This window comes from Euprymna scolopes, chromosome 32, assembly GCF_053919585.1.
Source record: "Euprymna scolopes isolate OS-2025 chromosome 32, ASM5391958v1, whole genome shotgun sequence".
Taxonomy (NCBI): domain Eukaryota; kingdom Metazoa; phylum Mollusca; class Cephalopoda; order Sepiida; family Sepiolidae; genus Euprymna; species Euprymna scolopes.
The window spans coordinates 57300348-57315475 of NC_136513.1; the positions used below are offsets into that span (position 1 = coordinate 57300348).

General features: G+C 35.8%; 1 protein-coding gene and 1 non-coding gene across 2 annotated transcripts in view; one reads left to right on the top strand and one right to left on the bottom strand.

Annotated features, from left to right (window-relative positions):
- LOC145256375 (cholecystokinin receptor-like) overlaps positions 1-15128 on the top strand; it is a 512917-nt gene that overhangs the window by 385499 nt on the left and 112290 nt on the right. The window contains exon 2 of the mRNA XM_080115201.1: positions 766-1140. Within this exon, the coding sequence (XP_079971327.1) occupies positions 766-1140 (375 nt within the window). The remainder of the gene's footprint in view (positions 1-765; positions 1141-15128) is intronic.
- Positions 5217-5300, bottom strand: Trnal-cag (transfer RNA leucine (anticodon CAG)). The gene has a single exon. It is a non-coding gene; the product is annotated as a tRNA-Leu (tRNA).

Consider the following 15128-nt stretch of genomic DNA (forward strand, 5'->3'; position numbering starts at 1 on the left):
GAAGGATTTTTCCTCCACTGACTGAGCACAGAAAAAGTGAAGTTTGCATCAGAATAGATACTGCACTGTAATTTTGGTACGAAGGTCAAGAAGCACTTTTAGTTCATGTTGTTTAATGCTGAAAAACTTCTCTCGCTTCGATGCTTGTATTTCGTTAGAAAATCTTTTTTTTTTTAATTCCATAAAAGAAAACACTGATAGTCAAACTTTTTATTTACAAAACGAGAAACTATTTGGAAGGAAAGTTTCAACAATTGATGTTATTAAAGATTAAGAAACGATAAAACAACATTAAAAAACATTTACCAAATTAATTCTGCACTTTTTAGATGAGGATTGATGATTCGTATTTTGGGGATTATTTGGACTACTGTTCTCATCGTAAGTGTTATTTTCACAATGTTTCGGAAGATGAAATCGACGAGTTTTTGTTTGTTTTTTTTTGTTTTGTTTTTTTTTTCAAGAAATCTGCACCGGAGGATTAAATAAAGGGTTCCATTCGAAATTCCGTGATGCTTCCCAAATTTGACATAAAGATTCTCGGGTTTGAAAAGATACACATTATTTGGATTCTTGCTCAAAATATGGTATGAATATGATAACACTTAAATGTAATTGCATTCATCGCTGGTTTGTCAATTCTGAAAATAACATTTTCATAGCTGGGCGCAAAGATCAAACGCACGCATATTTATAAATTTTTTTTTTTTTTCGCTTTTATGCTTCCATTCTTACCTTGAATGTATTTTCTCTTGTGTTTTTCAGCAGCCCTGGTGGCTGTGAATTCCCTGACCCTGCTGGCTCTCTCACTGGAGCGCTACTTCGCCATTTGCCACCCGCTCCGTTCGCGCCGATGGCAGACATTGTCCCATTCTTATAAAATCATTGTCGGCGTCTGGGTCTCGGCACTTCTCTTCATCGTTCCTGTCGCCGTCTTTCAACAACTGAAGACTATGAGGAACGGCAACAAACTCTGCATCGAGATTTGGCCCAACAAGAACTTGGAGAAAGTTTACCAGATTCTACTGGACATTGTCCTCTTCCTTCTGCCATTACTCATGATGATGGTCGCATATAGCTTGATCGCCAGAAACCTGTACGCAGGAATCGACTGCGACCTAAAGCTACCCAATTACCAAGGTAAGATTATGTAATGAATCTGGCGTTCTGAGAACTACTGGATTTTTAGTGCAGGATCAAAATGAAATATAATGTTTGTAACACACTGTGGATATTTTAAGTAAATAGATAAATGTTGCGACTACAATTAAACTAGGTAATAGTAAGACCGACAAATACGATAACCAACAGATTACAGACGATTTCTATTGTAAGGACTTGTAATATTTGGCTTATTTAGACTACTATCCTCATCTTGAGTTTTATTTTCTCAATGTTCCGGATGATGTAACCTCCGACTTTCTTTAAATGTAACTTGGAGAACTCATGAATCTTTCTGTCGAACTCAAGAATCTGCACGGAACTTTGAACCCTTTATTTAATCAACGAGAGTAGTAGGCTTTCGTTCCATCAGCTCTGGCCAGTAGGAGTATTAAGTACTTCGCAATAGTATTCTAAATATGGCCAGCTTTGAGCGTTAAACCTCGCAGTTTATTATATACAAGTAATCGAGTTGCTATTTTATTTATAGTTGATAAATATTTACAGGTTTATATTTTTCATGACATAATTAGTGCATACATTGATGCAATAGATTTACGATTTAAACAACTCAACCGACTGTGTAGTCTGTGCCGATATCCATTTTATTAATCACTATGAGTTGCTACTAGCTATTCTAAGATAGGACACGAGCGGATTTAAACAAACCTATCTATCCGGACTCTACATGGTGACCATTAACTTAGTAAGTTTTGGTATTTAACTTAATTTAAAGTATGGTAGTTATTGTATCATCCTTGGTGTAAGTGGGTGGGAATGGGCGGAATTTGCTTCTCGGTTCTGTCATGATCAAAATTATTAAATTATTTATTTATTCACAAGTTCGTTGTTTATGTTCTGAAACTATTCCTCAGTCTTGAATGAAAATATGTTTGACGCTTCATACTGATATGTTTAATTTTATTTGTTAATCACCATGCAAATAACAAAAGCAGAAATAGATAACATTAAAAAAGAAATAAGAAAATAAATTTCGACAAAAAAGTAGACACAAGTATAAAATGAACAAATTCAAAATAAGGCAGGGGTCATAATTGGTGTGTTGCCTCTTTCCAACTATAGTTAGAATGTGGAACGGAATACTATTAGTTTCTTAATCACAGTTTCTAGTTTTTACAACGCTCGTAATGAATAAGGACAGCAAAACCCGATAAAAAAGGTCAATTATCAAGGCCACAATCCTGTAGATGAAGAGTCAGCTGATGGTCTACTTGTGTTGCATGTTTAGTATTCTGCACAAGAATATTGTCCAACACCTCTCACCCTTAAACTGAAACTTTTAAATAAAATAAAATAGCAGTTTAATAATTTACGATCAAACCAGGCGTAAACTCAAACAAAACCAATATGCATCCTCCCTTGAGACTTGCATTCATGAATATCCGCGGGTTTAGAAGTAATTTAGATGATTTTGAATAATTTCTCCAAGTAAAAATCCCGAATACCTTGGCGCTAAGTTAAACTAACCAATACTCCTCCATCTCTTTAATATGTCTGATTATTTCCGACTTTACTTTAAGGACTCAGACAAATATATGCAGAGAATTTGATTCAATATTCAGAACATCCTCCCCTTTACTAGAGAATCAAAAGTAGAATCAGACTAGGCCTTTATGAGAAGATCCAGTTGTCCTCGACGGTCGTACATCTAAACAATATGGTATTAATGCGGGTGTACCTCAGGGGTCGATCCTTGGGCCTTTATTATTTCTAATATTCATAAATGGCCTCCTTGATAAAATTCTCTCTGAAATGCGTATATATTTGAAATGTGTATAGTGGAATTGTCGCTTGCAAGTAGTTGGTCGGGATGGCTCACATTTGGGCCCCAGACTGCTTTCATACTCCCATAGAAACCTTTCATATCATTGGTGTCAGCCAGAATCTGTAGTTCAGTAGCCTTAGCAATCCACCAACTGTTCTTAAGTTCCCTACATCTGCTCTGGGGCTTGCTATTTGCCTTAGCGTACTTTGCTTTGATGGATCTAGTGTTCCTGAACTACATTGAACTTCTTGCAGCATTTCTCCGGTTGATGAGTTGCTTGATTTCTTCACAGTTCTCATCGAACCAGTCCTCTTGGCATTTCCCGACCAGCCCGAGGCACTCTTTGGATGTTTCATAAACAGTTTCTTTGAAGGACAGCCAAACTGAGTTTACATCGGTTGGTTCAGCAAGTCTCTCATTGAGAGCATTCACCAGCTCTTCTCTTACGTTTTGACGTTTCAAGCCGTTTACATCCAGCTTTTTAGGGGGGGGTTCTTTATCTTTATTTTGTGTCTCAGTTTGAATCTCGCTTGTGTCCGGATCATAATATGGTCAGTGTTGCTCATTGCTCTCGTGTCCAGGATATCTGGGAGGTTCCTGTTGACGAGTGATGACGAAGTCAATGAGGTGCCAATGTTTACTTCTAGAGTGCATCCAGGAGTTCTTGTGAACAGGCTTGTGTTTAAAGAAGGTGTTGGTGATGCAAAGCTGATGCTCAGTGCAAAGTGAAAGGAGGAGCTCCCCATTTGAGTTGACTTTCCCGCATCCATACTTCCCTAGTGCTCTGAGGCAGGTGATATAATCCTGTCCTGCCCTGGCGTTAAAGTCTCCCATGAGTATGATCTTATCCGGTTTTGATACGGATGCAAGTGTACTGTCTAACTGATGGTACAATATATGAATAGTTTCCTGGGAGTTTGTCATAGTCGCAGCATATATAGCTATCAGGGTACACCAATGGTCTTCTGATACAGATAGCCTGAGTGTCATCAGCCTGCCATTTATCGTATGGGGCACTTCTATCAGTTTCGTCACTAGCTCGTTTTTGATGGCTAGTCCGACACCGGACTCGCTTTTCCCACTAGAGGCCTTGCCACTCCAGTAAATGGTGTAGCCGGACTCTCTAACGGAACCGCTCTCTTTGAACCTTACTTAACTCAGGGCAGCAATATCGATATCATATTTTTCTAATTTGCGCGATATAATCGCACTTCTTTCTGGTCTTGCCGAATCAGACCTGTCAAGCATCGTTCATATGTTCCACGATACAAACTTGAAGTTTGGTGTATTGAGTCCTTATTATCCTGGGCGACGCCTTGCCAGTATGAGTTCTTTTTCTGTTTTCGTTTCATGGTTCGTAAGGAATTTGCTGACAAGATAGTTTAAGGATGAAGTGGGTTTTGTTAGTTGCCATTTCACCCCTCTCCTCCAATGGGGCACGCCAGACTGGCAAGGATTGCCCAAGACGAGTCGGCGGCTCATTGGTCGCAGTGACTAACCAGAATGAGTGTTATCAACTTTCTCAAACTGCCTTAACAGAGCGTTTCTGGGTTTTTCTGTCTGGATTGAGCTTCCCATAGATCCCTACACTGTTAGCCTGAAATTCAGTTTCCAGTGGCGTCCGCCTGGAGGCCAACACGGCGTCTTGACTGACAGCTACACTTCCGTACATCTGTCAAACCTTTGGGTGATTGATTCCGCAGTGGTGGTGGATGACAGACAAAGAGATGCACTGGATCGCGTTATGGAACCGATCGCGCGCACACGCACACATATATACACACATGCATATGTATATGCGTATACCCGCAAGCACCTATATTCATAAACACACAGAAAAGCACATCCGCATCCATTCACCAACCAGTATACGTCCATGTACAAATATATACATAAACACATATACACATCTTAAAAGCCTCCATGAACCCGTATAGATGCACAGATGCACCCGTATATTTACAAACACCCACCCAACAACATATATATCCACAGATCCAGGGAAACTTCATATTATAAACATTTAGTTATAAACAATCCCACCACCCATGCGACCGGTGCTTATAGGCACACACACACACACACACACACACACACACACGCACGCACGCCCACACACACGTACATATATATGCATGATGCTAGTTGACACATATTTTATGTGAATAAAAAATATTAAAAAATTCTTGGGAAACAAATATTGATTATCACAGCTAGCGTAACAACAAATGGATAATTGACTGTTCTTTTAAAAGCAAAAAATTCTTTCTGTCAGGAGTGGGATTCGAACCCACGCCGGGAAGACCCGACTGCGACCTGAACGCAGCGCCTTAGACCGCTCGGGCATCCTGACTGATTCGTTCCGGAGAATATTCATAGAAGAAATAAACACTTCATTCCTTATTTACTTTTTAACTGATAAATTTTTAGAATTATAGATTGTTGAATCTATTAAGTAGAATATCTATTCCGTTAAAAGGTGACGTATGGTTCAATTAATGTTAGAGAACAAAACACCTTTATGGCCTCTGGGAGATTGTAACAAATTGTTTATAGCATTCCAAAGGCGGATACATAAATATCAGAATAATAAATGTATTATATTTCAATTTCGTACGCTCTTTGAAAGGTCTTATTTTTAATCCTTCTGGGAGACTAGCCATAGAAGGAGTATAGCGAACATAAATATACTAAATTTAGATTTGAAATATTTCATATTCACCTGGATTTGCAAAATCACCTTCCTTGTAATTCAAACAATCTAGCCTGATCTCAACGGGTGATCTAACGGGTCATTTTTCTAGTTTATTTATTAAGGTGTTCGTTATTTGTTAGGATGAACCTCACAAATTAACTATTTTTCTTGGACGGAAAAAGAAGTGATCACCCTTAGATTTTGTAGTCGGAAGTCGGCCATGACACTTTCAGACGCACACACACACACAACTCCAAATTGAAATACTTTATCATCGCATACCCAGTGATTAAAATGTTCATAACCTCAATCGTAACTTGTTAAACAAATTTGTTAAACGTTACACTGAGCTCTTGTGTCTTTTTTACGTGGTTATTTCACAGACAACGCCCATTTAAACCCCGTAGCAACAGGCGACGAGGATTATTTATTTATCTATTTTATTTATTTTTTTTTTCATTGAAAAAACAACAAAAAAAGTCTTACGGACATTTTCCACTGAAAAAAAGAAGCTGAAGTGCGTTTAATTGAGCATTTTCTTAAAAAAAAATGGCGTGCACTATTCTACAATTAATGCTACAACAATTACGCTTGATGGAATTATTTTCATCGCCTTCATCATCGCTCTCGGAAACAAAGCTTACGACAGGGACGAATAAACCGCAAAGTCTATCACGGAATTCCATTACGACTAAATAGCTAAATTGACGCTCTGTACGTGGTTTGAGCGCTTTGAGGATCTTTTTTCGGGTGGAATTCGAGGAACAAACTGACGACTGGAAAGTCAGATTTTTGCTACGTAACACTATCAGTACACAAACTATATACTTCCGAAACATCCATGGAACCACATCTTCGACATGATAGTACAGACGCTGACACAGATATTCGGTGAGAAAATTTCGTTATTTAATATGCGTTTCAACTGTCTTAACATAAATAATGTGAGTCCACTGATTCCTCAAATTATGCAGATATTGTAAACAGAGAATGTGTACAGTTAAAAATAGTTTCCATCATAGACGCTCAATTCAAGTGTTTCATTTTTGTGCGTAGTTTGAGATCGGCGAGAAACACAGATATTCTTAGACAGATTTTGTTAAAAAATAGAGCAGAACCCAGACTTAACAATACAATAAGTTGTCGTAGAATGCCAGCACCTCGTAAATCTAAGGCATGATTCAACTATGATGCAACAATCAACAGATTTCACGATTAAAACTGTAAATAAACAACACTGTCGCACATCACGGAGATCAACACCTGTCAACCCCTTATCCGCTTGCTGGAATTGTGGTGGCTTACATTTTGGACATAACTGTACATTTAAGACACACTGCTGTTTCGACTGAAATCGACTGCGTCATAAAGAAGGATTGTGAACTCCGCAAGGACAAAGACCAACACAGAATAGACAAACCACGCATAGCAAACACAAGCATCATGACAAAACAAACACAAACAATCTGGTGGCAACCTTCCTCCCAAACGCAAAATCAATCTGAACATATCTTGCAGTACAGTTGAATGGCCATCCTGTTCAGCTGCAGTGGACACTGCTTCTGACATTAGACTCACTATGGAGAATTATAGGCAAGCCTTCCTGGTTATTTCACAGACATGACCCATTTAAAACCCGTAACATTATTTCAATCATCTAAAGTTGTGCAACACGAAATTGATAAAAAAAAATTTTTTTACACAGTGATCACCACTTATCAAGGCCCGGAAGCCACTGAGGGATAAGGGTTATTGCAAGTACATTACGTTAGTGTGGAGATTTGATGAAGTGTTTACTTAAGGGGGCGGTTCATTAGGAATTTGTTAACATTGGACTTGAACACACCCAAGTTGTAGTCCGGTGGGAAGCAGGCAGACGGAACAGAGTTCCACATGCGTGCAGTTCTAAGAAAGAAGCTTTGTTTATGGAATCTGCGTTTTGATCTAGGCACAGATAAAGAGTGGGGGAAATTTTTCACAGTGGATTCAGCTAGACGGGTGTTTTTCGTGAAAGATTGGCGAGGGGGGACCAGAGATTGGAGTTCAGACGAGCACCTGCCATGGAAATAACGATAAAACAAGGATAGGCTCGCAACGTCTCTTCTGTGAGAGAGTGATTGCAGAGTAGAGAAAAGGGCATCCTCCACTAAGCCACGAAGTCTATTTTGTACTCTGTCAAGGCAGGATAGGCTGTTTTTAGCAGCTCCTGCCCAGATATGGCAACAGTATTCCATCCTTGGACGTACTTGGCTTTTATATAGATAGAGAATTGCATCAGTAGTGAGATATCTTCTGGAGCGGTAGAAAGATCCCACCATCTTTCCAGCGACCTTGGCAACAGACTTGATGTACGTGTTCCATTTCAGATCAGGAGTAAAGGTCAAACCCAGAAGCTTGTCAAAACACGGGGCCTCACCCAGACGAGAGCAATCCATCACAACAGATGGGGATCAGAGCGTTGATGATGTAAGGATAGCAGTTTGGTTTTGGATGCATTAAAGGTAACCAGCCACATCTTCCCTCACTGAACCACGCGCTCGAGATCAGAGGAGAGAGAATCAGAGAGAACTTTGTCATTTACAGCCTTTGATGTGTTGCCGTAGATGGTCGTGTCATCAGCATAGATGTCAACGAATGATTTAAGTATGTGTTTAGGGAGGTCAATGATGTAGATCAGGAATTATTTTTGTGTATTACGATAACTATATATATAATAATATATATAATATATATATATATATATATATATATATATATATATATATATGTATGTATATATATATATATATATATATATATATATATTATTTAAAGACATTTAGAAGTAAGGATATTCCTACTTTAATGAGCGATGCAATATAAACAACACAAGGTTTTAAGAACGAATGTTTTCTATAAAATATTCGGCCCAAAGTAACTCCGCTTCTCCAAAAGCAGAAAAATGCTGTTTGTGATAATAAAAGTTTTATTATTTACTTCAGAAAATGAAATATTTTCATATTTTTTGTATAAAAAAAACATCGTTTGCATCATATTTCTGCCTCAAGCATTCTGTGATGAATCCCATAATGACGTTTGTTCTGCATGTTGTACAGGCTAAGCCGAACCGTAACCTTAACTCAAACGTAATCTATGCGTTAGAACTTACTTTAGGTTCCTCAAAAGTGTACTATAGAATTAACTCCTCGTCTATGTATAACATGATGTAACTGCAATATAAGTTAATATTATCATCATACATGTTGTACCAGTTAAAAGAAAAAAAAACTAAAATAAACTGGTAATAAAGTATTTTATATTTTAGCCTACAAAAATAATGTAAATTCGTAATTATATCGTGTTTACACGACAGACAAATAAATACATAAATATTTTAAATAATACATTTATATTTTTAACGAATATAATATTTGTGCAAATGTCAAAATTTAATAAAACAAAATAATAGCAAGAAGCCGTTACTTTGATTGTTCATTTTTAGCACGCGTTTATATTTAAAGTACACTCAAAATGCCGAAGTCGCCCAGTGTGTACAGAGAATTGGGGGTGTCTAACTTGCTCTAATCGTAACCTAACTCGATGAATGTCTGAAATGGATTCACAAATTAGATTGTAATCGTGTGTACGTACTGCGTTATTACCGACTGATTTTATTTTTACGAAACAGTTTTCCTTCAGTGGCGATGCTCTTTTAGAAAAGATCTTGACGAATATTATAGAAACTAACCAGGAGGCGTATGGGGGGGGTATATTGCTAACAGACAAAGAAGAATAACCGTAGAAATTAAAGAGCAAGAATAAATTTGGAGCTAACAAAACAAACAGAATCCGGTCAGATGATTAAATAAATTTTCTAAACTGCCAAACACTTTTGGTTGTTTCGGTACCTTTTTAGCGCGACCAATTTTGGAGATAATCCAACTGGAGATAATCAATTTGATTAATGATCAAATTTGTGGATTTTTTTTAAGATTTTTACATAATCTTTTTGTTTTGCTTTTATTTTTAGATATGTCCTCGTATCTCTATGAGATGTTTTGTCCGTAGGTCTGTGTGTCACATTTCAGTGTGAATTAGAATTTTTACCTACAAGCTCGCAGATTCGATGGACGTATCTTACTTTAGATACGTCCACGTATTTATAAAAGGCCTGGAAAATTCATTACTGTAAATTTGAAATAGCATTTCGTTGGTTTGCACCTATGAGTTGAATCTGTTTCAAATTTAAGAGTGATAGAAAGACAAAAATTGTGTCGGTCTGACTCCTTTAAATTTTAAATAGCATTTATTGTTGTGCTGTCATGCTTGTTTGTAATAATATTTTCGCCTGTCTGTCACTTAAGTTTGAAATAGCATTTTTGTCGGTCTGTCACGGTTAAATTTATAATAGCAGTTTTGCCGATTTGTAACTCTTAAGTTTGAAACATTATTTTTGTTGGTCTGTCACTCTTAAATTTGGAATATCATGTTCATTAGTCTGTCACGCTTAATTTTTATAGGGCATAATCACAATGATCACCGAAGTTAAGTAACGTTAAGCCTTGTCAGTATTAGATGGATGACCATTTGGGAATAAAAGTCGTTATATGTAGAAGGACGTCAACGCTTTCCTGAAAGAACTGAAAAACTTAACGTCGTCATCTTCCATGGCGGTGATATACATGCGATTGGGGTCGCTTCTAAAATTGATATTCAAATGAAAGTTCATCCTTCTGTGGAAGTCGATTCAACTCGTTTAGGGTGAATGCTGAGCATGCTTAATTCTGCATAACCTGAGGATTGTATTGTACTCTATCTAATTCGTTTACTTAAAAATATCATTTAATTGTTTAATCTACTCAAAACAATAGCTTTCCTTCTCGCCAGCGTTAGTGTAGTGCATGTTTATTGTTTTCTTTTGAGGACCGAGCTTTGTCGTTATCTGAAATAAAAATCGCGACGTACTTCGCTCATTTATTATAATTGCTGATTGTCCTCCTCTTTTCGCCACATCCTTAGTTTTTCTGTTACTATTGTCATTATATTTCAAGTTATAATCGTTTAGAAATTGTCAAACTTAGTCGAGTTTTGATGCTAGGAAAACTGCAACCGTTCTCTCTCTTTAACCGTGTAAAGAATTGCTTCCCATTGTCCGTGTATGGGTGTATGACGACGTGTCATTTTTCAATGATATAAGCTTTTAAGTAACTTAGAGTTACCTTCCCTTTCTTTTTATATAAACTATTGTTTTACGTGTATTTCACTTTCTTCGTATTATCATGCAATATAATACAAACGGCTTTCTCCGTGTCTATGTATGTAAAACAAAAAATGCCTAGATATTAATTAATTTATCTTTTTGACGTGACATCCCGTGTGAATTTCATTTGCAACAAAAAAGGTATGTTTTTATGTAATCATCAAAGGTTAATACTTAACTAATTAATTAATCAACACGGTAGACATAGCGTTCGTTTCGATTGAATACAGCAAATCTATTTTAACTTTTTGCAAATGCGAAGCAAAACATCTTGCAATAAAATTAGTTTCAGTAATATTTTATGATCCCATGTTTTGACGTTATTCAGAAGAGGGGTTACAAACAGTAAAATTTGTTGAATTAAAAAGTATAATGAGAAGGGTTTTGTAGTTTGCTTGTAACATTGAGCGTAGCGTTAAAGGGGTTGTGTTTGGATGCTATATTAATGCGGTTCGTAGGAAACACCGTGTGCATGAGTTAGCATATAAAAGAATAATGACAATATTAGAAGGAATTTTCAAGAATTTTCAATTATATTACGTTTATATGCCAACATAATGTGTTGTGAAAGATAGTAGGCGTTGGTGTCCCTAATTTTCAAGATTAGTATCTCTTCTTGTTGTACACGTTTATTTTATTTCTCTCCTGAAAAAAAAATAGTACTTTACAAAAATTATGGACATATAATGTTTTCTGTTTATGTGAACTTTTTTACTGATTGGCAAATGGCTACAGGAAAAATATTAAATAAGGGAGGTGTGTATGCCCCATTTTCTATGCAAATAAAATTAACATATTCTTCACTAAAAGTGAATACATTTTTTCATCAATAACAGAATTGATTAGATTATTTTATTGCTAGCGTATTTTCTTGATCAAATTGTCATAGCCTTACAAAATATGAGTTGACATAAATTACTCTTTCTTCGAGGAAGCTCCATTCTTTGATAAGCTTACATTAATTCTTAACTTGAAATAGAAAACTTACTCCAAATATGTCGCAAAGATTGATGGCAAATAGTTGGATCCTCCAGAAAGTCCCCTCTAAAGCAATCATCCACCTGACTAAGAGCCACATACGTTCTAAAATAAAGTATTGCTATTTTATCTGGACAGGTGTTAATCGGACTATGCAAGTTATTGATGGATGATCTCTTCTCGTGCATACGACCTCTTTCAAAAAGAAATGTTGTTAGCCTCTCTCTGTTCTACCGTTATGTTTATGGTAAGTGCTCGACTGATCTCCAATCCCTGATACCCCCTGTAAAACATTTATAGCAAAAACTTGTGTAGACACATTAGTCCGAGTTTCGCACGGAGCGAATTCACGGACAACGCAAAACACTTTCAGTTTCGAGACATATACTATTATCTCCCCTGTTGCATGTTTCAGCCGATATGTGGCGATATCAATTTTCTCTCTCTCTCTCTCTCTCTCTCTCTCTCTCTCTCTTTCTTTCTTTCTCTCTCTTTCTTTCTTTCTTTCTTTTCTTTCCTTTACTTTTCTGGAGTGGCACGCGACAGGACGTGTGCGCCACGTGTTCCAAGTGTGTTTTACAGACGCAAACCGATTCTGTAAAAAACTATCTTTTGCGTACTTTTAAGCCTGATCGAGGAAAGCCATAACATTGCAAATTATGAACCAACAAACTCCACAATCATGAATTACCTTGGTAACAACTTTGAACAAAATATTCAATTTTAATTCACACCTAATCGGAAAAGATAACAACTCGCACGTACGCATACACAAAAACTATTGTCTGTAAAAATGTATAAATATTGTTTTTGCTTTAAGTAAAGTCTACGGCTGTATATATATATATATATATATATATATATATATATATATATATATATGTATATATAAACTTGGTATCTATTTTCATTAATTAATGCCATCGAACGCGCAATGCGTACCGCAACAAACTCGTCTAGTTAGAATCACAGCAAAATACCCTCTCTGTCTCTTTTTTCACCTATATGTTGAACACAATACCACAAGTCTGCTTCTCAACTACCTACAACATAATCACCTAGAATTCTAATGTAAAAAATACATGTTGAACTGCCATCCTATTAAATTAATTCCTCCGAAGTAATCTTCACCAATTGTTCCCAATCCTCTTGCGGTGGTTATCAGGTCGAACTGACGATCTCTTTAACTTTTTAGCTGTGAGTGGCCCTCGAGCCTAGATAAATGGTTTCCAATCAGTAAAAACAGCTTTCTAAAAATGACCTTTATTTCAATTAAAAGGGAGCTTTCACAAATTCAAAATAATGGAAAATCAACAATCAACCCAGTCATGACAGACATTATTTATAGGTGTCTCTGGTAGTTTATTTACAATATCTGAAGTCAAAATCTCTCGAGGGTCAAAGTGCATACGTTACTCGACTCAACTTTTAGACTATTGCCAAATGATGATAAACTTGTTTTGTTTGTTTCTCTCCATGGAAAAAAAACAACTTCATTAAATGATTAATCATCTTTTAATGTAAAGTGGACAGAAAAACTTTGCAGACATAATGTATTCCAAACAGCATCCGCAGCCTATCACAATATATATATATATATATATATATATATATATATATATATATATGTATATATATACTAGCATGGGTATCCAGCATTGCTTGGGTTTGACATGAAGTTCCATTTGAAACACACCTGTATACTAATCATTTTCATCATGGGTAACGTGGATACTCTCACAACAAAAATGAAAGAACGGATAAAAACATGTAAATGTGATCTCCCAAAAAAGGAAGAAGTATGTGATACCCTCTTCGCCAGATATTTCGGCAGAAGGGCTACAAAGAAAAGAAATTATTCTCTGGATATTGAGCACTGGAAAGACCCTCCCCCCCAAAAACGATAATTAAAAATAAATCATTACAACTTTGGTTTCAATAAAAATAGCAGTGAATGCCTGTGCGATCGCAAAAAAGATAAAGCAAAAATTAAATCCAAAAACAATTAAATGAAATTTGTCATCATTTTATATTTCTAATGTAATCCACCGACCCTCCCCCCCAAAAAAAACAAAATTGAATTTATCATATTTTGGGGGTCGTTCTGTTTAAAAAATTGTTAGGTGAAAGTACAGAATGGTCTCATAAAAATTCATTATATTTATCGTTATTTTATGTTTCAAATGTAATTCACACCCCCTCCACCACAAAAAACAAAAAAATTGTATTCGTCAATTTTTTACCCCCCTCGATCGCTAAACTTGAAAAAATGCTAGAGATGACATGTCTGGTTGAACGCTTTGTGGCCAAAAAGTGGGTGCTCATTTTACGTTAAATTTATTTAGAAAAGTGATCCCCCAAGCTAAAATGTTTTGGGGTTTTTTTTCAAAATTTCTTCTTTCATATTATTTATAACGACTGCGTAAACGTATTAGGTCACAAAAAAGCAGGTTTTAATTTTTTTAGGGGTTAAATTATGCTAGGTCACGTCGTAAAATTGACCATTTTTAATTTAAGATATTAAATAAATTATAAAGAAAATCTGTTTCGCAGACAAGTAAACGCACTGGCTATGGTATAATTATTAGAATAAACCTGGGCAACACCGATTAAATTTTATGAACAAAAAAAGGAGCAGATAATGATGGATTTTGCTAACATGGAAAATTGGCCCTGTGTCTGACTTACTTTGCCCTCGTGGGGATGAAAGTAAACGAGTACATTAGTTTTAATTATTTTTCTCTAACAAATAAAAAAGGTTACTTAAAAATTAAGAATAAGCGACAAACAATTTCCTCCGAATTGAAAATAAAAATAATAATTCAGCTTAGAATAATATTGAATAATATTAACGAAAACAAATCTATTACAGAAAATATTTAATAACGTGCTCCGTTTAAAACAATTTTTTCAATTAAACTATCACAGCTAATTCCCCTTTTGGTTTTCTGGTTTGAAAATATAATGGTTTCAGATTTCAGATAAAATAAGTTAAATCAAATATACATTGAAATTTAAATAAACTAAATAATTAAAAATTATTTAATTAGTACATTTGAAACAAACCTATTATGTCGAATAGGTAATATTACCGAGCTAATTATTTAAATAGATTTAATTTAATATGATATGCTAATGACCGTAACTCAATCAACGTAGATGTGGTTTGAAGAATGCTATATATTGAAATTACGTATAAAATATAATGCCTCCGTTGACAGAAGTATCCTATTATGGGCTTAATATTTCTTGACCAGGAGAGGCGTACA